Here is a 27,772-nt window from a genome sequence, read left to right on the forward strand (position 1 = left end):
GAATTTAACAAATAATTTTGCTGATGTGAAAAAAGGGATAAGATCCACTGGTCCCTGAGCTCAGTGTTAGTTCTGCCAAATACTGGGCACGCCCCATAGGAATGATTCCTTTATTGCTGATGTGCAGCTAGGAAGCTGAGTACAACTAGGGAGAATTATTGCTGAGTAAGTAAGGTGACATTTTTGCTGGATACATTCTGGACTAGAAATGAGCTATATCATGAAACCATTTTTCTCTCTTCTTATTGACCTGACCATTCTGCAGGGATAAAACCTCCTGATTTAAGAAAGTTATTCCTTTTTTACTGCTTGGCTATCACATGATTTTATCATCTGTGAAGCCATGTAAGGAATTATTAGTTCTCTGAGTTTTAACAGCAGTGTTGGAAAGTATTTCAGAATGAGCTGCATTGTGCTATTCCCATTAAGAAAATCAGCCTTTAGTCAGGCTGCCTGGAAGGTGGGCTGATCTGCTACATTTTAGAATGAAACTCCTTGGGGAAAACAAATTCGCTAGCTTCAAGAACACAATTCTGGTTTTGGTAACACTCTAGCAATCCTAAGCTTTTCTTTAAATGCCCTCTAAAATATTCCAGCAAAGAAGAGGGAATGTTGATTCTTCCTCTCTACAAAGGCATATAGCTATTAAAAAACAGGGGTAACTGGGAAAATGAGGATGTTTACTAAAATCAAAATGGATAGGAACAGATAAGAACCCTTTTGTCAAGAGCAATCTCCATCTTTTTGCTCTTCTCTGTCAAGCAAAGCTGCTCACCAGAAGCCAAGGGCTGAGGCCTGTATCATGCAGTAGTTCTGAGTCTGATGGCCAACAAAGTAATGTCATTTCTGCTGCCAGTGCACCATGGTAGTACCCCATCTCTTTGGAGAGGTTACATGTACCTTGCTGTTCTCACACACAATCTATATCCATGTCTTATCAGAGCTCCAGACTCTGGAACCCATCCTGCCTGTTCTCCAGCATCATGTTGATGGTGGCCTGAAGTCGTCTGGACATTTATGTGAAACTGTGTTGTCCCCGTTAACAGGCCCCCCACTCAGGCAGATCAAGGAGGTGGATCATCTCATGAACCCTTCCCTTCTGAGTGATGACGACTTGAAGTACAGCAATGGAAGGGTAAGGGCTAAGGACAGGGGTGAGCAGCCTTCCTCTTCAGTGACTGCTCAGTGCTTAGCACAAAATGTCACTGAAAATCAGTATCTTCCCCTCTTGGGGAGCAGCTTCTCTTGGGAATACATTTGACAGCTACAGAGCAATTGCTTGAGTATTTTCACTGGTGCAGAAGTCACTGGTTGGGACATGGTGGTGAAGTTACATGAGAAGTATTCTTTATGTACGAAGGCCAATTTAGAGCAGATCTGAACGGCAGAGCAAGTTACACATCAGTGAACATGTGCAAAGTGCATGCTCGGAAGCACCGAAGCAAAGATTATAATGTTGAGTGTAATAAGCAAGGCTGCAAACTAAAATGGAAGAGCTTGCTTTTTCTTGGTTACCTTCTTGCTGTATCTCACAGCTCTCTCATTCTCATTTTTGTATTCATTAAGACCAATGTTTCTCCAACTTGTTTTCACATGACTCCGTTTTTGGACTCATGTTCTCAGAGAGCGTTTGAGTCCGTGAGAAGCAGCTGCAATTACTGTCTGTGAGTGTTAAGAAACAGCAAATTACCTCTCACTGCTGGTTATTGCAGATGGTTTTTATTCCCCGGCCCTGGCCTGTAGGAACTGAACTGCCTGTTCACTGGTAACGTGAGCTCTTCATATGTCTGGAAGCACTCCTCTGACGCTCTGGGTTCAAGCAGGGCTTCCTGACATAGATTGAGAAACAGTACCTTGGACCAGTGGAAGGTTATGGCAATGAAGTGTTATACATCACTGGGTGTAACTGTATGCCAAGGTGAGGACAGGAGAAATTCTTCTGAAACTATGGGGATGTATATGGAGCTGCATTAAAGACTATGACACTCTACCACCGTGTTCCTGATGAGGTGTTTTATATGGTTCGTGTATCAATCTTTATGCTCCATGATGTATTTTCATTGCAACTAGATCCATGTTACCTTGTCCAAGTCAGTTCAAAAGAAAATAGACGAGAAGCGAATGAGACAGATGGAGATTTTGCGTAGAGAGAGGGAGAAAGAGAGAGAAAAGGAGAAGTCCTTGCAGCTTCCTACACAGAGTGTTGACCCTGGGGATACAGCCAAAGAAAGTAAGTGGTTACTATAGTTGTGGGCCTTTTTGTTCACTTGCTTGCTCTTTAAATAGTGTTGCAAATGTCTATGAAATCACACTGGAAGGCTGTTACAGTTGCATCTGAGTGAAAGTTAGAATAGGATTTATTTCCATTTTCCAAAGAAAAATACAGAGGCATGAAGCATCTTGCCCATGGCCCACACTGAGGCAGTCACAGAATATCACCTTCCCCCCTTCTCCTGTCTTTCAGACTAGATAATTCTGTATTGCAAACTACATCGGGGCTTCAGACTCTCTGAGTCTAGCCTCCGGGAAAGGTGAATGGGTGAGTCCAAAAGAATGCTTTTCAACCAAGGTGCACACCAAGGTGGAAGAAACAAATTAAACTATTTCTAATTAAACCACAAACGATCTTGATCACATGATAGGACAGATTATGCTGCTCACACCACTCCCTGCTGAGGATCTCACGTTGCAGAGATGCGCTGGAGCCCTTAGGCAGTGCTTATGTCTTACCCCCATGAGCCAGCAGTGTTACTGACTTCATCACAGCTGATGGGCTCTGATTGGACTGCTGCATGTGCTACCATGAGTGCAGCAGCAGGGAACTTAAGAGTCAGCACTCAGCCCAAGGGCATTGGACGAGGTTCCCTGCCCTTTTTCTTGCTATTATTTTGTATACTGGTGAGGAGTGCTGTGGTGGGAGCCCCAGAAATGTAACTTCCCTATCCAGCCTGTGAAACAGGAAAGCAAAAGAAAAGCAGTACTGAGTTTTCCTCATTTCTTAGGGAAAGCATCACTGCATTCGCTTTTAAACTAAACGAGGGTAGATTTAGACTAGATATTTTTACAATAAGGGTGATGAAACACCGGAACAGGTTGCCCAGAGAAGCTGTCGATGCCCCATCATTGGAGGCATTCAGTGTCACGTTGCATGGGGCTCTGAGCAACCTGATCTTGTTGCTCATTGCAGGGGGATTGGACTAGATGACCTCTAAGGATCCCTTCCAACCCACACGATTCCATCATTCTATGATCACTGTCCCACTTTAGTGTGCAATTGTTATGCTGGGAGTTGTTTGGGACAACAAAGGGATGTTTCCCAGCTCCAGCAAGAGTTCTAGCCCTTTCCCAGCCCACAGCTGTCACTCTCCACTTTACAAGGTCCTTTTCGGTCTCTGCAGGCTTTGGCCCACCGCCTGTCAATGGGACAGATTTCATGTCTCCCAGCACGAGCAACGCACACGGAGAGCGCGCTGGTACTGCCTTGAGGAAGCGGGTCAACGGGCCGCCACTTCCCAGCATCCCTGTCATCAGCCAGGGTGACAGCTTCCCGCGCAAATCCTCAGGTGAGGACAAGGAGCACAAACTACCTCATTCTTTAACCACAGGTAGGATCTTAGGTCCAAAGACTGTTCTGAGGATTGACAGCAAACCTGCTTTGGATCCATTCCAGCTTAGTGATACTGGAGCAGTTGGTGCTTACAGATCCGTTGGAAAGTTGAGCTGAATGAAGTAGTGGTAAAGCCTTAAGCTCTAGCTTTTGTCCATACCAAAATATAACACTGCTGCCGGGAGGCAGCTGTAACTGCAGGGCTGAGCTCCGGTGCAGCCTGGCAAGGTGCTCACTGTGCACATACATGTACCACTGTGATCAATTAGCCACTCACCATCTTGGCCCTCTGCCTGTGCTGCTGTCTGGCTCTCCAGCCAGCTTTTCTGCTGTCACAGCAAGGGTTGTCTCTGCATGGAAGTTAGTGACTTGGTACAATCCTGTTGTTGGACCTACAAGTGCCTAACGGCTTCTAGGCTCTCCCATCCTACCGCCTGCCACGCAAGCTGGGAAGAAGCAGTGCCTCTTCTGTCCCCCCACCCAAATACGGTGGCTGTGTGTAGCAGACAACATACAGGAGAGGCTGTCCGGTCGTCCCAGGCTTCTTGCTACGTGCAGTAAATATACAGCAGATAGTGAGTCTGCAGTGATTCTTGTCTCTCCTTTGTGGGTAGCCTACCTTGTGTTATGATCCTGAGTAGCATGAGTTAAGAAAAAGGGAGCTAGGAATGATACTTTGAATGTTCTTTTCTAGTGATGCTACTCTGCTTTTCAGAATTGACCAGAACTATCCTGACGTGGCTCTCCATTCATATTGAATATAGTTGTGTATATCTACATACTTGTGCAGTGACATCACTGATGTCATTGACAGGGATATCGGTGACACCCAAATTAGGCCCCACCTGAATAGTTTTGATTTTACAGTTTCTCCATCCTCCGTACTTTGTAGAACATGCAAGGTAGCATAAAAACCCTACAGAGTCCATAGCAGTTCGTCTAGATTCTGTGCAATATTTGTACTCAATACTTTTAGACAGCTCAGGTGTTTTCATTTACACTTTAGAAAATGAGCTTTTGAGTGCAAGACATGAAATTTTTGACCTGTGGTGCTTCTGATGACAAATAGGTTTCATAACAAATGCATCTGTCATCTGAATTTTCTTATACCTTGTATATTTATCATCAAGAGAATGTGTTTGCCAACAATTTGCATTTATATTTACATATTTTTATTCTCAGTTCACATTTGGAAGGCTTTTTTGTCACAACTATCTCGACTAGAAATTGCATTTTTCCACAAGAGAAAGCTTAGGCACTGCAGTTTGCAAACAAGTACATTTGATAACAAATAAATTTCACCTCAGCATCTTCGAAATACAGCTAGTGGGTACCTCTGAAATAGTAAATATTCATAACACTCAGAAAATAGCAAAATCCATAAACTACTACTTTCCCAACAGTATGCTAAAATGTACGTGCACTCAGCTGCCTTCTGTCTAGAATATTTGAAGTAAATGGAAACAGAGGCACTGTCAGATTTAGAGGGTCAGGTATCACTGTTGCCTGGTGGTTGCTCCTTGGGGTTTCGCCCGAGCCCAACAGGACTCAGTTGTTCAGGCTTGGTGCTCACTGGGGGCATCTGGAGATGCTTCCTCGGAAAGTTACAGCGAGTCTCTGTTCCCAGTGCTCCAGGTTACAGGGAGGTGATACAGGGAGGTATGTGCACATCTCAGGAGCTTACTCCCAGGGTAGCAAGTTTCACTGGGCAGCAGTGAGCTTGAGCTCTGTGGCACTATGAATCTGCAGGCTGTCTGTGGTACCTCTATGGACTTGGGAGCTGGCTCTGTGTGTGCAATTTTCAGGATTAAACAAGGAGCTGGTGCCCAGCTGGGGGTGACTGGGAGATGGTTGGGTGCTGGGGAAAGCAATGAGCCAGACAGCAGGGAAGTCTCTGAACCAATGCCAGTTTGCACCCGTTTGTAGTCTTGGCTGGGAGACTGGCTTGCGGTCTGCTCGGTGGCGGGGTGCCTTGCCTCGGGGTATGCGATGCTGATGTCTGACCCTCTCCTTACAGCAAACTCGCTGCTGGCCAATGATCTGGACTTCCTGGAGTGTGGGGACACCTGGGAAGCCAGACCCGTCCCTAAGCCACAGCAGGAGCTGCTCAAAGCACTCACAGGGCTCAGCAGCGACGATTGGTAAGATAGACCCCTGTTCACTCTTTCTCCCTCTCAGTGTAAAGCTAAACTGGAAAGGTTTTTTCCTAGTGCCTCTGAGCCCAGATGTCCAAAGGGAACTGGTGAAACTACTCCAAAGCAGTCACAGTATGAAGGTGCGAGAGCAGCCTTTTACTTGCCTTGGTCCTAATAGCAGTGCTACAGCTGCAGCAGGTCCATGCTGTTTCCTGGCTTTGCCTTCTGGTCCACGTAACTGCAAACAAAATCTTCAGGGAAGAGGGAAAGTTGTGGAACAATGTGATTTGCTGGCTGAAGCCAGAAGCAGGACAGAAGTGGTCTTGAGTTTAGAGTCTTGGGGGCCTCAGGTCACTGGCCCAGGTGGGACCGAGTAAGGATTTATCTCTGCTCCTGTTGTTGGCAGCAGCAGCAGGAGATGGGGCTTGCCTGTGACCTCCTGCATGTGAGTCCCAGGAGTGCTTACAGGGAGTTCCTATTTCTGGGGGATGAACTTAGATGTGGTGCAGAGTTGCTCAGCCTGTCATTTCTTCTGAAGACCTCATGGCAGAAGACAAGGCAAAAGAAAAAACAATCCTTTCAGAATCTTGCACTTTAAGAATTCAACTTCTGCCTTCTCACTGCTTAATATGGGCCAAAGATGTTTTGTTGATAATCACAGTGTGTCCTGAAATCAGACGTAGACGGGAGGAGGCTCTACAAATTTCAGATAGTATTGGTTGTCTTTTTGATTTCTGGGTCAGCACACACTAGGGCTCCGTTCATACTGGGATAACCATGAACAATCTTCCATGGTTGCTTTGTTTTGCCCCTCTCCCCTTTCTCTTCCCTGTTCCTGTGTGGTGACCTGTGAGGTACAGAGAGCTGCTGCAGGTGTGGGGGGTCTGGGTTACACTCAGGGACCCCGGTGGGGATGGGTTCCCAGTCCTTGCCTGCAGCCCTGGTGAACCAGTGACTGCATCACGTGCCTTCATGCAGCTCAGGTCTTTCACAAAGGAAGTGCTGAAAGAGGTGGGTTTTTACGACTTTTAAATAACATGTTGCTGTTGTGGGTGTTATTTTAAGCAGGGAAAATCCAGCATTTTGGCTCTTCTTGCCCAGGTGTGCAATCTTTTAGGACATACTGCCTTTTTTTTGTGGGATGGGATGGGGTGGGGCAGGTGTGTGTGTACGGCGTGTGGACTAGATTGCAGAGTGCAAACTCATCTCTGGAGTGGCAGTGCAGACTCTCACTCCTGAACTGCCCTCTGGGGATGGCGGAGAGGGAAAATGCCCCAGTAACAGCCAGATGGGACTGTATCTCAGGGACGGGGTAGAGGGAGGGTGCAAGCAGCAGAAACACGGCGTAGTCTGCCAGCTTCTAGGAAGCAGCAACATCGGGACTTCATGTGCCAGGGATTTCAGAAAGGCTGTCTTGTTTAACGGTCACAAATTAACCCATCCCCTCTGAAAGCATCTATTTGCCTCTTGGATTTATGTGTGCTTTTGACTGCCACAGCATCCTGTGGCAACGAGTTCCACGACTGAATTAAGTGCTGTATGAGAAGCACCTCCCTTTGTTTGTTTGAGCTGACACTCTGGTAATTTCAGAGGGTGCTGCCTCGTTCTTGGGTGGTGAGAAAAATCAATCTTTTTGGTAATTGCCTTTCAGGGAGCAGAAGGCAAAGGGACTCTTCAGCATCAGATGCCTGGCTGTCTGCCACTCAGAAGTCCTTCTTTCTAAGCTTCATGCTGTTTCCTTGGCAGTTACCAAAGAGGTAAGAATGTTGTGTTCAGTTGCGTCCCTTGTACCTCGTACATGGGTTGTAGAGTAGATGTGTGCTTGTTCATCTACATGTGTGCTCAGTGTCTGCCTTCATTACTCATTTTTCTAATAGTTATGTCACCTATCTCTATGATCTGTCTGTACATACAGCTATATCCACTGGACATCTGTCTCTCTCCTCTTTGAGCTATGCCATATACAAATGCAGAGTCTGAGACACTGATCAGGTGATTTGCAACAGCCCAGGTCTCTGCCCAAGCTGTAATTAAACACGGCAGCTTTTGCCTCCCAGCTTCCTCCCACTGCCTCCTCCTCAGCATCCTGGGGGATTGACTGCAGGTATTTATTTTCCAGTGTTTCCTGATATCTGTATTTTAGAAGTGGTCCTGAGGCCAGAGAAGAAGTTGCTATCAGAGTAAGCGTGTTTCTGTGCTTGTGGTCTTCTGCGCTTACCATGCTCTTATGTTCCAGCTGTACACAGCAAGAAGTCTTGTTGCTTCCTGGGACCTTTGTCTAGGGGAACATATTTTCTTTACAAGGTGATTCTTACATTTCCCTTCATGACTTGCCCAGGTGAACAACCTCCGCTCGAAGGTGTCTCAATTTGCCATCAGCACTCTTGGAGAGCTCTTCAGGACCATGAAGAAGCACATGGACCATGAGGTGGATGGGATTGCTCAGGTCTTGCTCCAGAGGATGGGGGACTCCAGCAAGTTCATTCAGAAAGCAGCCGACCAATCCCTGGATATCATGGTGAAGAGTGTGACTGCTGCACGAGCAATGACTGCTCTCATGGCTAGTGGAGTCCAGTATGTTGTTCTTCTCTTAGTGATATCCTTCCCCTTAAATTGTGTGGGCAGAGGGAAGGGATGGGAGGCAGAAGGGGAAGGGATGGGAGGCAGAAGGGGAATGATGGGAGGGAAGGGTCCTTTCTCCTGCATCTTCTGTGAACTCAGCACTTAGATTCTCTGATCAACCTTGCTCCTTTCTTCTTGACATCTACTTCTGTCCTACTACAGCCTATTTTTCCTCAGTCAACACTGCCTAGACGTGGTGAATGATGGGGAAGTGAAAGTCCCTGCAAAGGGTGGTGACGTAGCCTGTGGCTTTGCGGGAAGAGGGACAGTGGCAATTCCAGCAGTGAGCGCCCTTTGATATTTCACAACGCTAACCACAGAGGCACTGGGAAAACCCATGCATCATCATTATGCAATTAACTTGAGAAATGAGGAGGCTAATTGCTGGGACACGGAGCAGATCAGGGAGAACCTGCTGGGTGCGGCACAGTTTGCACAGCAGGCGCAGCTCCTGATGAGAGGAGTCTGTCTGACTGTGGTGCCCTTAGAGCTCCACTTTCTATACAGATTCACGCTGCATGTTAGCCTTGAGATGGTGAGTCACTTTACAGGCGCCTTCACAGGCCGACTCCCATGGGACAGCTGAAGCAAATGCTGCTTTAAAATATTCGTGCTGTGCTTGATAGTTTCAGACACGCACCCTCTAGAAAGGACAACCTGGCTAAAATGACTGCTATCCTTTTGAAAAGGGTAGAACACTCAAATGTACCTCTTGCCAAGCCTGAAAGAACAAACTGGCTGCATTGCTGGATATTCTGCAGCTTCATACCCCACAGGGTTTTCAGCCCCATTTTTTTTTTTCAAGGGTCTTCAGATTTTGGAGATAAACAGGTGGAATAAGCTTCAATCCTGCTGCAGCTCTGTCTGTGTAGTGGGAGCCCTCTGACGAGTCAGCATGAATTATCTTTCATTTCCCTCTTTGTCAGAGTTAATTTTGGGAAAGAAATTGAGTATCAGATAGTCCAGGGAGATTGAATTCCTCCCTCTTCCTTGCAGGTAGTCCCTCTGTACAATGCCAATTTTGGTTTTATCTGAGGACAGGATCTTCTACAGGTGGCTAAAATTGCAGGGAGAACACACGGCTCCTTCCCCCAGCAATGAGGGGGAGCATGCTATGGCTGAGGCCTGTGCTTCTGGCCCTCCTATTTCCTCTGCTCCACTGTCTGGTCTCTTGTTTCCAGGCACTGCAACGTCTTGGTGCGGAGGTGTGCGGCCAAACACCTACTGACTGCGGTGGAGCGAATTGGAGCTGGGAAGCTCCTGTCGGGTGCACGTGACAGGACTGAGCTGCTGGTGTGCACAGTGGTGAGGTTTGCTCAGGACTGTCACCCGGACACAAGGTGATGATCTTCATTTCACCTCCTAAAATATGAAAACTGTTTGATATCTGTCAGGAAATGACTGTACTGGATAAGATGAGGTTGTCCAGCAAGGAGGACCATTGCCAAATTCCTGTGACTCGAATGATTCTTTATGCAGATCAGCTGAGCTCAGATTACTCAGTCAAACAATTTTGCTTGGTCTTATGTGCACAATGCAAAGCTGAAGCGTTGGCTGATGTTCATCGCTGAAGGACCCCAAGCATTTATTTCTGATAAGGTTAAGACTGTCCTAGAAAAATTCCAGCTGTCTTTAACCAACGTATTCAGTCTTTCTACCCCCTTTCTGCAGATTTAGTTACCGATGATAGTCACAAATTGTTCTTGCCAATCATTGTATGATGTTGTCATCTTGTGGCTGAATGACCTCCAAATTTCTTCTTTAAGATAGGTGTAGTTTCATAGTAGCAAAACCAAACTAAAAACCTTATTTTGATTGTTAAATTCCCATTAATAGATGGCAAGAACACATGAGCAACCAGTTGCCTGTGTGCATACATGTAGTATAGAATAATAAATAGTAAGCATGAGGTGATTTGCCCTGGCTTTTCTGCCAGTTAAAGGAAGATAAATTACAATTTCAGAGTGAAATTGAATTTTCCTGTTGCCCTATGTTCTCCTCTTTCCTCTTGTGGTCAGCTGGCAGCATTGTGCAGTGACTCCAAGTGAAGGCAAATAATCTCTCTTTGCTGAATAGGTAATAACCTTCTCATGAAGGTATTGCACAATGATGAATTTAAAATACCAGCTTATTCTCTTAACACGTTTCCTTTGTTTATTCCCAAGGGAGAAAAGACAGTAATAGTCTGTATTCATTTCTCTCTTTCCTGTGTTAGGTCTTATGGTCGGAAGATGCTGACTGTATTGATGAGTCATAAAAATTTTGATACGTATTTGAAACAGTCCGTCCCCTCACGTGACTTGATAGATGTTATGGCAAGACTTAAGCAGAAAGTAAGTGCTTGGCAGGAGAAATGTCTCCTTTATGTAAGTGCTGACATCGCTAATATGAGATTAAATGTACCTAATCTAAATATACCAATCTCACTCTTCTTCCACTGAATCATTTTGCTCCTGGGAATGAACTGTTGATCCTCAGCCTGTTTATCTGCAGACAGTGAAGGAAGTAGTATCATTAGAAATAAAGTGGGTGTATTTTGAATATCAGCCACAAACAGGAAAGGGAAGTAGGAGAAAATGGTTTTACCTTCAAGCATAAAAAACCCAACACTACACCCTCTCCAAATGAAGCAAGGAAGTGAGAATAGTGCTTCTGATAAGCTAATAGAGTCTTAGCAACAAAGAAGTAGTAGTGCCAAGAAAATTTCCAAATATACAAAAGATGCACAAGGCAATCAGAGTTAGTACATCTATTGTCTGTATTCTGGCAACACTGCCCTGCTGTCACGCACTGTGGAGCTGGAAGAAGCTTTGTGAATTCAGCATCCAGTGGAAAATCATCCTTTTTTTTTCCATTCCTCTCCATTTACATTTGAGAAAGGAATGTGCCTTTGTGCAGGAACAGGGAGAGTGAGTGAGAACCAAATCCACTTGCAACGCAATGGGCCACCCTCCAGACAGTCCAAAAGTTTCTCGCTATTCCCTTTCCGGAGGCTTGTTCCCCACCAGTTTGCATTATTCCCATTTGTGCTCAAGACTCATGAATTCAGGATTTTACATGGCTGCCCATTATGGTAGCACCAAAGCCTTGGGTTATTGAAAACAAATAGTAGACATCACCGAATCTCTGACCTGTCTCCCTGTCTAAGTTACGAAGTGTTTTCCTAAGCCTTTCTTGGTAGCAGTGGTCCTGGTTATAACTTGTGTTTTAAACAAGTAATTTCTTGTTTTATCTTCTATAAATTCATGGGTTTTTATATATATGTAGGGCAGAGAAGACCATAAATGTGACCTTCCATCTGTGAAGGCCCCCAGGAAGTCTAGGAAGAGCAGCTTGATGACGGCCCAGCAAAACCTGCCTTCTAATGAAAGGTACTGAGCACTTGTGTTATATCTGACAAAGCACATGACAAGCTTTACATGTCTCTTCCTCAGTAAAATCTGGTGGAGAGGAGCTGTGCCAGAGATTGCTTCCGTGCCCTACAAATCTTTGTCCCAATCCAGTGTCAGGGGAGGTTTCGATATGATCCCAAGAGTGAGATTAAGACACAAACGAGGTCACATGCCGTACACCCAAACCGTTTCTATTATTAAAAGTGAAGAGTGGTAGCGATAGGACAGAATGGAAGGAAAAGACAGAAATCAGGCAAGCATCTGGAATAGAGTTGCAAGAATAGTCACCACCGTGTACCCAGCGGTGTCCTGTTGGTCCTCAGTCTTCAGTTCTTTGGTGGTGGGTGCGCACGCAGCAGAGTTTTCTGTTGCCTTTGAAGTTCATCGTCTCAGATGATTAGCATATCTGCCCACCTTTAGTTTTTCCTCTGGTCCCACAGGTTTTTGCTGACTTTATGCTTCACGGGCATGAAATGCTCGCCTCTTATCAGTCCGTTAGCAATGCATGCATGGTGTCTGGCGTAAACAATAGAGTCACAAATGGCTACAGGATGGAGTCAGTGATAAACATTTGGTTTCGCTCAGTCCCTGTCTCCCCCTTTGAGGCTTATGTAAGGAGTTTGACAATGCAACTGCAAGGGAGTGGGGGGGTGCATCCTTCGATACACTGCTGCTTCCTTGGGTGACGTTCCTTAGACTAATCCAAAGGCCGCAGCTTGTCCTTGAGGTTTGCACAGACTCAAGCAAGCTTTGAGACAGTCATTTGACATTTCAGAGTCTCACAATCTTCTAGGATAAAAAATGTCTACTTCTGCATTAGGCTGAACACAAGTTCTCTGGCTTTCCACAAAAAGTGAGAGAGAGGAAGAGACAGCCACTGATTGCAGCTCAGAAGATCCAATGCAGTGGCCAGCACAGTGTTGTGGAGGCTGTGAGAGGGTCACGTCTGTCCTCTTTGACTTGGGACAAGTAATTTCAATCAGGCTATTCTTACCTGAGTGGAGTCTTTTTTAGATGGGTGGTTTCATGAGAAGTCCCAGTCTAGAACAAAGATGCCATTCCCCAAAGTAGCACTTTCCATGCATGTGGCTTGCCTTGGCTGAATCATGGCTTTGTGACCCTCAAACAGTACCAGCAAGACAATTCCTGAGTAGTTCTGGTCAAAAGACATCTCAACGTGGACTTTTTCTGTAGCTATTCATGTCATTCAGACCCATTACTAGTTGTCTGGTGGACAGCATGTTTTTTTCCCCTGTTCTGCAATCAGCATTCAAGATAGGAATGTGGTACTTGCTGTCTGCCCATGCCAGAGGGAGATCTACTTGTACCTGTTCTCCTCTGATAACCGAGTGGATTTATTTAGCTCTGTTGCGCTCAGTGGTGGCAGGAAGGTGACCACATGCCTCACTAGCATAGTTGGGATCTCCCCATGCTCATGTCAGAGAGAGGTTGATCCAAGAGAATTGTTCCCACTGGGTTTGTTAAGCTGTGGATACAGTACCTGGGGAAGCAATAATGTGAGCGCAGTGGTGGGATGTCTGGCTTCTATTTTTATCTCTGTGTTGTGGTTTAACCCCAACTAAGCCCCACACAGCCATCTGCTCACTCCCCCCCAGGTGGGATGGGGAAGAGAATCAGAAGGTTAAAAGAGAAAACTTGTGAGTTGGGATACAGACAGTTTAGTAGGTAAAGCAAAAGCTGCACGTGCAAGCAAAGAAAAAAAAGGAATTCATTCACTGGTTCCCATCGACAGGCAGGTGCTCAGCCATCCCCAGCAAAGCAGGGCTCCATCATGTGTAACAGTTACTTGGGAAGACAAAACACCACCACTTCAAACGTCCCCTCCTTCCTCCTTCTTCCCACTGGCTTATATGCTGAGCGTGATGCCATATGGTGTGGGACATCCCTGTGGTCAGTTGGGGTCGGCTGTCCCAGCTGTGTCCCCTCCACACTTCTTGTGTACCCCCAGCCTGCTCGCTGGCAGGGTGGGGTGAGAAGCAGAAAAGGCCTTGACTCTGTGTAAGCACTGCTCAGCAATAGCGAAAACATCCCTGAATTATCAACACTGGTTTCAGCACAAAACCAAAACACACCCCCATACTAGCTACTATGAAGAAAATTAATTCTATCCCAGCCAAAACCAGCACGTACTCTTACTGATCCTCTGGATCCTTTCAGATATGGCCCTTAATCTCTCAGGGCAGGATTCATCTGTTCAGATGCATCTGAGCTGTTTATCCAGATTCCCATACCTGTTGTAGAGAGACTTCTCCAGAGTAACTAATTTCCTTATAATACAGACACCTCCCATAAGATGAGGCATTTAAACTTTGAAGTGGTGCCTATTTTTCCCCACAAAGGGATGCTAGACGAGTACCTGGGAAGACATCTGAAGACAAATGAGATGAATCCCATCCTCGGTGCCTTGGTTTCTCTGAGTAAGCACTAGCAATAATGTTACTTGCAGATTACCTCCCGTAATGATTGTCATGAGATCAAGTTGTTTTTCAGGTCAGGATGTAGCTGAGATCACATCATTAGGAGGTCTTCTTGAGATATTTTCCTCACAAATAACTGAAGATATTATCAAAAGGTCTTCCCTTGTGTTTGTTTTTCAGTTTGAAGTCTGAATTGATGTACTCAGTTTACCCCATCAGACAGTAGGTCGCACGTCTCTTCGGGCTGTGGAAGAAGCTGACCAGCTCAATGAGCTTTGCAATCTCCTGACAGCCAAGGACTTTCAGGCACGAAGGGAGGGAGTGGTGCTCCTCCTAGATCACTGCAAAAGCAGCCCCCGGTTCGTCTCCACTAACATTTTCCAGGTATGTAGAGCCTCTCTATTGCTCCTTTCCTGTTAGCTCCCTTCCCAAACTGTACCAGTAAAGTTAGCTCAGTGTGTCTTGGCACTACATGTTGCTTGGGACAGGCTGGTCCCTTCTTACCCAGAATAATTTAATTCAACTCCAGGCTTCAGGGCAAGGAATTTCAGTCCAGATGGCAGGTGCCTATTGGTGCTGTTCATGAGATGATGACAGAATGTACTGTTGCTGTAGCTTCTGCTGTCTCCTACAACCAGTTAGATTGAAATAAAGGAAATCCAGCCTCTGAAAGCTTGGCAATTATTCTCTAGAACTAAAATGGGTTGGGATGGGGGATAGAACTATCAGGGTGGGTTGATGTAAAAAAAAAAAAAAATTTGTTTTTGAAGGATGCTCCTGTAAACTTTATCTTGTCTTGTGCAGACACAACTCTGCCTATTGAGTTCTGTCCTCATCCCTTTCCTGCTTGGGATTGTTATTCTTCCTGGGGGTCCTTTTTTCTCTTTGGAAAGAGGAGGAAAATGGCTAGAGACAGATCTTCTCTTCCTTCTTCTCCTAGCAGCTGCTTTTTTCCCCTTTTTCAGGAAATGGTGCCTGATAATGTGGCTGCCAAGGGACTGAACCTGCTCTAACGAGAACTGCACAGCCCATTAAACTTCAGAAGTCTACCTGTTAGCTAGGCAAATGGTCTGGATCCTGAAGAGTTCATCAGAGCCCTGCACTCCTCCAGATGCAGGTTCTGAGACAGGTAAAACAAAACTGGGATCTCATCCAGCCACAGTTTTGGCAAAATCAAAACTATCCTCAGTACTTGAGACAATTTTATAGAAAACTGGGCATCAGAAATACCTGGTTTCATACCTCTATACCAAAGATACTATTTTGCATTATTAAAATGGGATTAATTTAGTGATTTATAGGTAAAGAGAAACACCATATGAACTATCCTGTCCCCACGCAAACCTCTTAATAAAAGATGAAAATCTTTTCAACCAGCATGAGGTTGTGCAACCACTACAGGAGAACAACGAAATCGTGCTGGCAAGCGCTGACCTGACAGAAAGGATTACATTCATCTTTTGCATTGCTGGGTACTTGTTTCTACATCCTTTCTTGAAACAAAGACTTTCATGTCGTTTGTTTTCTTAACAGATTTTTGATGTTTTTGTCCTGAGACTTCAGGATTGCAACAAGAAAGTGAACCAGCAGGCGCTGGAGGTGCTGGCTTTGATAATACCCGTGCTCAAAGATGCCTTACACCCAGTGCTATTCTCTCTGGTATCAGCAGTCATCGACAACCTGAACTCCAAGCACTCGGGGATTTATGCTGCAGCTGTGAAAGCACTGGAAGCAGCCATTGCTCACCTAGGTAAGGCTGACCTCTGACATTGGCTCTCCTCAACTGCAGCTTTCTCCACCTTGGAGTTAAGTGAACACTGAGTCTGTTGATAGCTGTTGTCATCTGTGGAAGTATCCAGCTGCTGCAAGATGATTATGAAGTCCTGCCTGCATTCTCTCTACCCCAATCTGTTGTACGATGTTGTGATGTGCGGCTGAATGGATGCTGCTTATCACCTGGATCATGTGTCTGATTATTAATTCAGTAGAGAGGACATTATAGGGATTATTTTAAGTTCCTGCCAGAAGAGCTTGAGGGAAGTGACTAACATCAGTCATGATTATTTTTCTTCCTTCCTCCTGGGAAACTGCATGCATTTTGCTCTTTCCTCTCGCTGGACTTTGTTCCACACCGTGGCAGTGGCAGCTCTCCTGAGCAGATGCGTCTGGCCCCTGCTGACCTCAATATGAAAAGTTTTGAACTCAGTTACTAATTTTGCAGTTTTAGGTAGCAGTTTAGCCATGTAAAGCCCAAATGAAGATGTCCTTTGGAATTCAAAGATTGAGACCTTGAATTTAGTACAATGCTGTTATGAAAGATCATAGCAGAGATCAGATGAAGGATGAAATGCTTGTTCCATAGTCAGCCTGGAGGTCTCCACGTGTGTGGGGTTAGAAATGCCTTGACTTCCTTCTTCCAGAAGTGTAAGCAGCCCATTATCGTCCCCTTTTCAGGATGCTTGAGCATGGGGCCACATATATACCTGCTGATGTAAAATATGTACCTGCAGTAGGGACAGGGTGAGGTCCCGATCTGCCCTGTGTCCTGAACCATGTCTTCTGCTGCCTGCCAGGGTCATGCTGAAGCTCTTGGGGATCGTCAGGCTTGCTTTGGCTGGGAGCACCTACCCTGCAGAGTGCACCTCCAGCCCATCCCCTATCGCTGTCCAAAAGCTATGTGTTTGCATGCCTTGGACTGGTAAATACAGTGGCATGTTCCTTCATTATTGATTTACCAATAAGTAGAAGAAATTGTGTTTGATTTAATAGAAATATAAAATCATAAGAAATAGTTAGTAAATTTTTTACTTGTTGTGGTTTGTATTAGCAACTGATTGCTGCTTTAAAATCACCTATACAGTCCCATACCAAGGCTGAAGAGATTGGTCATAATCATTTAGTAGAAACGTTTGGGACCAGGTAACCAAATACAAACTGATCTGTAAGTTGATTTATAATATATATATATAGGACCAGGAGAATACAAGTAGTTGTCAAAGTTTAGGATTAATAGGAACTGGGGGAAACAACGGTAACAGTTTACAAGTACCTGCCAAGGAAACTGTGTCCTTGGGAATTATGTTTGTGTATGAAACTGTGTCCTTGGGAATTGTGTTTGTGTATGAAACTGTGTCCTTGGGAATTGTATATGAGTAAGTTCTATATAAGATGCGTGATTTCAGTGCTTGGTGCGCGTTGTTGGTGAGAATACTCCCCTGCGCGCCCGGCCGTCAATAAAGAAGTGTCTGCTTATCTGCATCAAATTGGTGTTGATAAGTTCTTTATTCCGGATTTTCGGTAACAGTTTCTGGCGACCCAGATGGGACCTCGCTGAGAGAGACCGGAGGAGTCGGGGACCTGATCGGTTCCAGCCGGCACCAAGGATTTCTCGGGGATACCCATCAATCCCCGATCCGTAAGGCTCTTCGCGACGTTCCCTGGATTTTGGTAAGACACTTCTCTTTTGTATTAGGAGTGGGTTAGAGTCCCACCCTGTAAAGTAGGTTAGAGTCCCACTTAGGAGTGGGTTAGAGTCTCACCCTTGGAAAGTGGGTTAGAGTCCCCCACAGTGGGTTAGAGTCCCACACAGTGGGTTGGAGTCCCACTGTATAAGCCTGCCTGTCAGACGCGGCGAAAGCTGCGCAGGGTTGGGCTAGAGGATCCTCGTGTATTGGAAGCCTAGGCGTCTGCCCGTAAGACATAAGCGAAAGCTATTGCAGGGTTGGACAATTGTGGATTGGGAAACAAGAGAAGCTATATGCTATAGCGTTCTCAAAGGAAGTGCCTCTAACAAGAAGTTAGAAGTTTTACATGTGTTATATTGTAAAATTGTTTATTTTTTTGTAGAGTATTGTATAAGAATTTAAGAATTGTATAATATTGTGTTATATACCTTTGTATATAGTAACAGTTGTGGAAAGGTGTGAGTGTGAGCGTGTTTGTAAGTGTGAGACGTGCAATTGAGCACGAAGCAAGTGCGGAGTTCGGATCCGCGTTTCTGTTACTCCGCGAGGGGTGCAGCCGGAGAAGAACAAAGCGACAGATTTGAGTGATTGATTGTATATTGTATTGTAAAGTGATTTATTATGGCATCTAAGCTGACTCATTTGTTTAAAAGTAAAAGCATGGGTAATCTGGCCGTAAGTGACAAAGTTCCAAAAACTTCTCCGTTAGGATGTTTGTTAGCACATTGGGGAGATTTGCATGATGATTTGCGAAAGGGTCAGATGATTGAATATTGCAATCAGTGGTGGCCTCTGTATATTTTGGAAGATCAGGAAAAATGGCCTATGAATGGGACACTGAATTATAACACCATTCTGCAGTTAATGCTGTTCTGTAGAAGGGAAGGGAAATGGAGTGAAGTGCCATATGTTGATTTATTTTTCTATTTAAGACAGAGGAAAGATTGGCAAAAAGAATTTAAGTTGATTAGTAGGGATAATTTAGTAATGGCTATGACTTCTGACGATAAAAAGGTGAAAAAGTGTTGTTCAACACGTGAGTTGGGAAAAGATTGTTTAAAGAAAAGAATTGCTTCTGTTGAAAAGGATGAAGGGCCAGAATTAGATATATCCCCTCCGCGGAGAGAAAGACATCGGGGGCGAGAATATAGGGAACAGGTAGAGGAACCAGAGAGTAGTGGAATAGAGGATGTGGAGGAAGGGCCGTCTGAGATTGTAATTCATACTCCTGTCTCCCGAAGAACTCGGCAGCAGGTGCAAACAATAGCTCCTCTACGGCAGGGCGTTGGTAATGATGGGCCAGTGTATGTAAAAGTGCCGTTTTCAGTTACGGATTTGATGGCTTGGAAACAGGCAGCAGGTATATATATAGAGAAGATCCTGAAAGAGTAGGCAGAGTGGTAGATACTATAATCAGAACACAGAATCCGGACTGGAGTGATTTACAGGTGATCTTGGATAATTTACTGGATGATACAGAAAAGCAGATGGTATTAAAGACTGGCAAAGCACAGGTAGAAGTGGCTGTATTGAGTGGGACAACAGGTGGAACAGTAGAGCAGAATTTTCCATCTGGGGATCCGCAGTGGGATCCAAATAATGTAGAGCACAGAGAAAGACTGAATCGATACCAGAAATGGATTTTGTATGGAGTTAAACATGCCATGCCTAAGTCTCTGAATTGGTCTAAATTATATGAGGTGAGACAAGATAAGAATGAATCTCCCTCAGCGTTTCTGGAGAGATTGAAGGAAGCAGCCCGAAAATATACTGACTTAAGAGTAGAAACAGAGGCGGCTCAGATACAATTGGCTTTGATTTTTATGGGACAATCGGCACCAGATATAAGAAAGAAACTCCAGAAACTTGAAGGGGAGGATTCAAGGAGTTTGAATAAAATGCTAGAAGCAGCATGGAAAGTATATAACAACAGGGAAAAAGAGGAAAGGAAGACCAGAGAAAGTGGATTGTTGGCTGTAATGACAGGGACAGCAGGCAGAGGAAGGGGCAGAGGAAGAGGACGAGGAATTGGTGGAAGGGGAGGATTTATGAACTATGGTAATCAAAACTTTAATACCCCCTTAGGAGTGAATCAGTGTGCCTTTTGTAAACAAGAAGGACATTGGAAGAGAGACTGCCCAAGAAACGGGAATGCTCAGCAAGAAATAGCCAAATTGATGGTTTTAGATGACCGAAGGGGACTGGAGGGGAACCCAGCTGAGCCTCTGGTTGTAATTAAGCTGGGAGATAAAGAAGTTAAATTTTTAGTGGATACGGGAGCAACATTTTCGGTATTGAATACTTGTAAAGGAAAAATTGGAACAAAACCAGCAAACATAATAGGAGCAACAGGGAAGGAGGAAAATAGGCCATTTCTGCAACCCCTGGATTTAAAATTTGGAAATAAAATAATTACACATGAATTTTTGTATGTACCAGAAGGTCCGATACCCTTGTTAGGAAGGGATTTGTTATCCAAATTAAATGCACAGATTGTTTTTGAGGAAGGAGAACTTTTCTTGAAAATACCTGAATCAAAAACAGGAGAAATCCTGATGATACAGGAAAAAGTGAAAGAGCAGGAAATTCCACCAGAGGTGGATTCTGCAGTGATTCCTACAGTATGGGAAACAGATATTCCTGGCAAATCAAAATTGGCAGAGCCTGTGAAAATAGGTTTAAAAGAAGGTGCAGGGACAGTAAAAATTAAGCAATATCCAATCAAACCAGAAGTTAGACAGGAGCTGAAGAAATTAATTGATAAATTTTTGGAGTACAAAATTTTAGGAGAGTGTGAATTTGAGTATAATACTCTTATTCTACCAGTTAGAAACCCCTCGGGTGAATATAGGTTAGTGCAAGACTTGAGAGCAGTAAATCAAATAGTCAAGGACATATATCCTGTGGTGGCAAATCCTTAAACATTGTTAACAGCGTTAAAGGAGACTCATCAGTGGTTTACAGTGCTTGATTTAAAAGATGCTTTCTTTTGTATACCTTTGGAAAAGGAAAGCAGAAAATTGCTTGCTTTTGAGTGGGAAAATCCACAAACGGGACGAAAAATGCAGTTGACATGGACAAGACTACCCCAAGGATTTAAAAATAGCCCAACGATTTTTGGAAATCAGCTGGCAAAAGAGCTTGAAATTTGGAAACAGGATAAACCAAGGCCTGGACATTTACTTTTACAATATGTGGATGACATACTGGTTGCCACAGAAGAAAGATTTACCTGCATACAGGTAACAACAGACCTTTTAAATTTTCTGGGACTGAATGGGTACAAGGTGTCTCGGAAGAAAGCCCAAATAGCCTGCCAGACTGTGATTTATCTGGGCTTTGAAATTTAAAAGGGCAGCGACAATTAGGAAAAGATCCCAAAGAAACTATTTGTAGTATACCTGAGCCGAAAAATATTCATGAACTCAGAGCGTTCTTGGGAATGGCGGGGTGGTGTCGCCTTTGGATCATGAACTACGGTCCAATAGCTAAACCATTGTATGAGGCCCAGAAAAACTTTCCTTTCGTATGGGGCCCACAACAGCAAAAGGCTTTTATGGAATTAAAACGCGCCTTAATGTCTGCACCTGCTTTAGGACTTCCGGATTTAACCAAAGATTTTCAGTTGTTTGTCCATAAGAGACAACGTCTGGCGTTGGGTGTGCTGACTCAGCGAATAGGAAGCTGGAAACGACCGGTCGGATACTTCTCCAAACAACTGGTCACAGTGAGTAAAGGGTGGCCGAACTGCCTTCGAGCAGTGGCTGCAACAGTGATGCTCATACAAGAAGCTCGGAAATTGACTTTGGGAAGAACAATAACAGTCTATGTCCCACACATGGTGATAACTGGTTTAGAACAAAAGGGGGGACATTGGCTGTCTCCGAGCCGGATGATGAAGTACCAGGTAATACTGACTGAACAAGATGATGTGATTCTAAAAACAACTAACCTGGTAAATCTTGCAGTGCTTTTAAGTTCCATACAGGAAGAAGGACAACTGGAACATGACTGCTTGGCTACTATTGAGTATGTTTATCCCAGTCGAGACGATTTGAAGGACGTACCATTGGAGCGACCAGACTGGGAACTGTATACAGATGGTAGCAGCTTTATGGAGCAAGGGGTCCGATACGCTGGATATGCGGTAAGAACAGACACCACAGTTATAGAAGCAAAGGCATTGACGGGTACCACATCAGCTCAGAAAGCAGAACTTATTGCTTTAATTCGAGCCTTAGAACTAAGTGAAAAGAAGAAAGTAAATATTTGGACAGACTCAAAGTATGCTTTTGGGGTAGTACATGTCCGTGGAGCTTTGTGGAAAGAAAGAGGATTATTGTCCTCCCAGCGATCAAACATTAAGCATCAAAATGAAATTTTACAATTATTACAAGCAGTTCAAACACCAGATCAAGTAGCAATCATGCACTGTAAAGCACATCAAATTGGGAACACAAAAGAAATTGTTGGAAATAATTTGGCTGACTGAATGGCAAAGAAAATAGCAAAGGAACGAGCATTCCAAATGGCATTAATTCCCTCCAAGACAGTAACCCTTCCTAGAGAAAAGCCAAAATATTCGGAGGAAGATGAGAAACTAGGTCAAGTTTTGGATGCCAAGAAAAAATTTAGCTGGATGGTGGATAACTCCTCATGGACGAGTAGTAGTTCCACCTTCATTAATGAGAGAAATAATACAAACCAAACATCAAGAATGTCATTGGGGAGCAGAAGCTCTAGTAACATCTTTACAAAAACAAGTTATATCAGTGAAAATGATGGACATGGCTAAATTAATAACTGCAAAATGTGAAGTATGTTTGAAAAATAATCCAGTGATCAAGAAAAGAGTTCAAATGGGTAGGTTAAAATCTGGTACGGAACCTGGAGATTATTGGCAAGCAGATTTTTCAGAATTACCTAGACAAAATGGGTATCGATACATCCTGGTGGGGGTTGATACTTTTACAGGATGGCCAGAAGCTTTTCCCTGTCGCACCACACAAGCAAAAGAAGTAGTAAAGTGGTTACTGTGAGAAATAATTCCAAGATTTGGAGTTCCTATTGGAATTACCTCTGACAGAGGTCCACACTTTGTTGCAGAAGTAGTCCAAAATGTTAGCAAAATTTTGGGTATCACTTGGGACTTACATACTTCATGGAGGTCACAATCCAGTGGGAAAGTAGAAAGAATGAATCAAACTTTAAAGAGACAAATAAGCAAAATCTGTCAAGAAACTAATTTAAAATGGCCTCAAGCGCTTCCACTGGCATTGTTACGAATTAGAGTACAACCAAAAGGTGGAACCTCAGTCAGTCCTTATGAATTATTGTATGGGAAACCTTATGAATCCCCAGAACCAAATCCAAATATGCATGTGAAAGGGAAACAAGATGTGTATAACTATTTACTTTCTTTAGGAAAAACTTTGACTGCAATTCGGAGCGCAATACTGTGGAACAGACCGTTATCCCTGGAAAACCCTGTGTATGACTTTCAACCAGGAGACTATGTCTATGTGAAGACGTGGACTTCCGAACCTCTGCAAGAACGCTGGAAGGGACCTTTCCAGATACTGTTAACCACCTTTACGGCTATCAAGATTGCAGAATCAGATGCTTGGATACACTATACCCGGGTGAAGAAGGCGCCCACTTCATGGAAGATTATTAGCCGTGATCCAAAGACTTATTTATATCAGTTTGTGATTATTCTCTTTGTGTTAGCTAGGCAGGTGACACTGGTGTGGACTGATTTGGTGGTGAGAAACAAAAGACAAGACACAGAACAACTGATTAACATTCCCAAAGAAATGTCTGAAGAAAATTTGATGTTAGGATTGATTAAGGGATTTGCCAACTTGCAGAATGTTACACAGATTACTGCTTGTTTACCAATACCAAGAGCAGTAGGTGAATCTATTCCTTGGGGAATTTCAACTGTGAATTTGACCAACCTGGAACATAAGAACTCCCTGGTGTTTTACTTGGGACGTACTTGGATTAAAGGTGTACTCACAATTCTTCCTTCAGTAGTAGATAAAGGTACTACACAAATAGAAAAGGAACATGTAGTACCATGGTGGAAGTGTGAAAAGGTGTATGATTGCAGCAACGCAGACTCAATAATTCAAAGAATTCCTCCCTTAGCAGCTGCTTTGAAGTTTGGTTGTTACTGTCGAGGTTTTCATAATAACCTCACTTTGACAAGTACATTTATACCCAGGAGAGGATACCTTTTTAGTTGTAAGAAATCTACCATTCAGAGTCCAGGACCTTTAGTTTGGGCATTAAGTGATGGAACCTGGACAACTCACTCACCAGTAGACGGTAAGGTGAAACAAGTTACTTTAGGCCTGCCAACATTGTGTCCAAGTTGGAAGAAATCACCATTCAAAGGACCCTTAGAAGATTTAAGATTAAAACGAACCAAGAGGTCTGAAACAGATGATGACACATGGAATGAACCATCAACAGGAGTGAAAATTGGCTGGGCCTTAGAGTCCCTTTTGAACCCAATAGCTTCATATAGAAACAGGGAATGGCTCTATCAGTTAACAGGACAAGTAGAAAAATTGGCCAACGTCACAAGGAAAGGATTTAGAGAATTAAACATTCAATTACAGGCAACTTCCCGAATGACACTTCAGAATAGGATGGCATTAGACATGCTTCTGCCAAAGGAGCATGGAGCGTGTGGATCTCTCAAGGATAGCTTAGATCATTGCTGCATTCATATTCCTAATGTCACTCAGGATGTAGAGCATGATCTAGATCTCTTAGGCAAAATTGAAAAAGAAACAGAAACAATTCGAGAAGATATGTCCGAAGATTAGTTGGGAAAGATTTTTAGTGGATTAGGATAGAACCTGAGCTCTTGGCTGAAATCCCTAATCGAGACCTTGTTTTTGCTGTTAATTGTCTTTGTGATGATCATGTTAATTTATGCCTGTCTTAAAAGACAGTTTATTAATAGACTTGCAGCCCACCGAAGGATTATGAGAGAAGTACCACATATGCCACCTGAATACAGTCCACCACCAAAATATGGTGAAACAAATACTAACTTTGAAAATGAAAATGAATAAAATGTGAAAGTATTGAAATAATTTTCAACACTTTCAAAGGGGGGAAATGTTATCGATTTACCAATAAGTAGAAGAAATTGTGTTTGATTTAATAGAAATATAAAATCATAAGAAATAGTTAGTAAAATTTTTACTTGTTGTGGTTTGTATTAGCAACCGATTGCTGCTTTAAAATCACCTATACAGTCCCATACCAAGGCCGAAGAGATTGGTCATAATCATTTAGTAGAAACGTTTGGGACCTAGGTAACCAAATACAAACTGATCTGTAAGTTGATTTATAATATATATATATAGGACCAGGAGAATACAAGTAGTTGTCAAAGTTTAGGATTAACAGGAACTGGGGGAAACAACCGTAACAGTTTACAAGTACCTGCCAAGGAAACTGTGTCCTTGGGAATTATGTTTGTGTATGAAACTGTGTCCTTGGGAATTGTGTTTGTGTATGAAACTGTGTACTTGGAAATTGTATATGAGTAAGTTCTATATAAGATGCGTGATTTCAGTGCTTGGTGCGCATTGTTGGTGAGAATACTCCCCTGCGCGCCCGGCCGTCAATAAAGAAGTGTCTGCTTATCTGCATCAAATTGGTGTTGATAAGTTCTTTATTCTGGATTTTCGGTAACACCTTGTGGCAGGTGCATCCGCCCAGTGAAAACAGAGCTTCCTGGCTGCTGAAACGTGGCAGTTTCTGGCTGTCTTTGTTTTCAAGGTCTCGCAGTAGCTGAGACCTTTGACCAATGGGAGCCGCTATTGACTACAGGTCAGATTCGGTCTGGGTATAAACGGAGTCCCCTGGGGGAGCCATTTTGAGCTCGTCCCCTGGAGCTGCACGCTGCGGTCAGGACTCTCCCCTTGGGTTCGGGACGCCGCCCAGGGAAACTCCTCGAGGTGCCTTGGGTTGGGACGCTGCCCTGAGCAGGTCCTCGAGGTTGAGAACCCTCACTTTCTAGGTGAGTGATAGAGCGTTTTGGGTTGTCGTTAAACCCTAGGTAGTGAAGCCTTGTTTACGTTTGGGGTTGTCGTTAAACCCCTGGGGTGTGAGGCTTTGTTTTACCCTTCGGGTTCCCGTTAAACCCCAGGAAGTGAAGCTTGCGTTTGGGGTTGTCGTTAAACCCCTGGGGAGTGGGGCTTTGTAAAGTATTTTGGGTTATTGTTAAACCCCAGAAAGTTATCCTGTTCTCCTCTTGCGGACATTCGGATCTGTAATCTACGGAGAGCTGACTGGTGGTTTTATGAAAAAAAGAAATCTATTTATTTTTTTAAATTGGTGGTGGGTTGCTTATTTGGAAGCCTCCGTAACACACCTTCATGGGTAGTACTACAGAAGTCTACGTTGGTGTCTTCATAGTTCATCAAAAGAGTTTTTTAACAGCTACTTTTTGGTCAGTGTATTTGGAATTGTTCCCTTGTGATCTGCTCTAGAAACTGATTGTACGCATGTGGGTAGGATGTATTTCTTAGAAGCTATCCTGAAGTCAGCTCCCTGCTTTCCCTCACCTGCCACAGGTTTCAATTTGCCTTGATTTGGAGGCAGTAACCTAAAAAGAAGGGAGTCAGAAAAGCAGAAATGAAAGAACAGGAGTAAACTAGAACGGGATTATACTAAGATTTTTTTCTCTCACACCAGTTTTATGGTTGATATTGATGATTCACAACAGTGAGTACAGAAGGGTCTGATGGGGTTGGTTGCAGCCAGGGGACACGGTTGAAAACCGGACCCAAGTGTGTAGCAAGTGGTGTTCTCTGTGACTCGTAGGTTATTCTTAGGCACTTTATTTTAGGCAGCTGGATCCCCTGGAGAATCCAGCTGCAAGGATGTAGTGGAGAGGTGTTGACATTCACTGGTTTTCTTTTTGCACACATTTCCATTGTGTAGGGAGACTCAGACTGCTCTGTGTAGCTTGCTGGAGGTGTTTACGTCTGCCCACTGAAACCCCAGTGAAGTGTTTAACGTTTGGTGAGAGGAATCCAGGCCTGAATTTCCCTTTTGATCTTCTGGTGTAGATTCAGCAGCACACTGGCAATACTTGTGTTACCACTGTCATCGCTGCAGCTGTGACCAGAAGTTTGTGGTCCCTGGGGCTCTTCATGTGCTGTTCACTCCAGCTCTGACTTCTGTTGAAATGTGAGATGAGAGCTGGTGTGTGCATACCTAGGCATGCAAGGAATTTGGTTTTGGAAAGATGAATGCCATCAATAGAAGTGTTCACCAGGAGTGTTTTTACACTGATTAAAATCTACTATAGACAAGCAGGTTCCACATGAAGTGTTTGGGTTCTATGGTTGATGACAGGTTTGCGACTCACTCGTGTCATTTATGCCATATTTCAAAGGGCCTGAATTCCTGCCAGCTGTAACTGGTGAGCTGGGTAACCAGCAACTGTGGTGATGCAGTCCTTATGCACCAGTTCCCAGACAGGCTTGACTGTGTGCCAGCGTTTCCCCAAAGTCCCAGGAGCCTTCGGCTCTACGCTGCTTGTCTGCTTTGGTGCAGAAGGAGCTGAACAATAAATCCTGGAGTACAGCTTTGCTAGAATTCAGGGACGAAGGGATTTTTGGAGGTTGTTTGGCCCCAATTTGACTTCCCAAATGAATTGCTTTGCTGTTGGCGTGAAGGGACACTGACCCATCAGAGCTTCTGCAGAACTGCTTTCTGGAAGGCTTTACATTACAGGCATTAGCTGGTCCCATCTATTTCCCGCCTTTCTTCTTTGTCTTCTTTTTATAAAAGGGAATTTATGATTTGCCAAGTTCATTTCTTTAGAACAAACAGGTATAAATCCAGCTGTAAATGATGGCTTGTTGCACATGTTGTTCTGCATGGGGCAAGATTGCTATAGCCAATAACTACATAGCCAAGGTCTGCTGTAAATTCCCTTGCCACGCAGATTTATGTCAGCTGTGAAAAGGCAGCACTGGGTGAATATGCCTGAAAAATTTAGTGTTGAAGAGGCAGGTCTTAAAGGGGAATGAACAACTTCCTCCACACCAGCTGCTTTGTGAACTCAGTGAATTTG

General features: G+C 44.1%; 1 protein-coding gene across 1 annotated transcript in view; it reads left to right on the forward strand.

The window, feature by feature from the left end:
* LOC141921591 (TOG array regulator of axonemal microtubules protein 2-like) overlaps positions 1-27,772 on the forward strand; it is a 41,521-nt gene that overhangs the window by 8,353 nt on the left and 5,396 nt on the right. The window contains 11 exon segments of the mRNA XM_074820515.1: positions 942-1,135; positions 2,071-2,230; positions 3,399-3,563; positions 5,625-5,748; positions 7,394-7,499; positions 8,081-8,316; positions 9,546-9,704; positions 10,580-10,697; positions 11,632-11,735; positions 14,350-14,578; positions 15,728-15,944. Of these exon segments, the coding sequence (XP_074676616.1) occupies positions 942-1,135; positions 2,071-2,230; positions 3,399-3,563; positions 5,625-5,748; positions 7,394-7,499; positions 8,081-8,316; positions 9,546-9,704; positions 10,580-10,697; positions 11,632-11,735; positions 14,350-14,578; positions 15,728-15,944 (1,812 nt within the window).

Source organism: Strix aluco, chromosome 3, assembly GCF_031877795.1.
Source record: "Strix aluco isolate bStrAlu1 chromosome 3, bStrAlu1.hap1, whole genome shotgun sequence".
In the NCBI taxonomy this organism is placed as follows: Eukaryota; Metazoa; Chordata; class Aves; order Strigiformes; family Strigidae; genus Strix; species Strix aluco.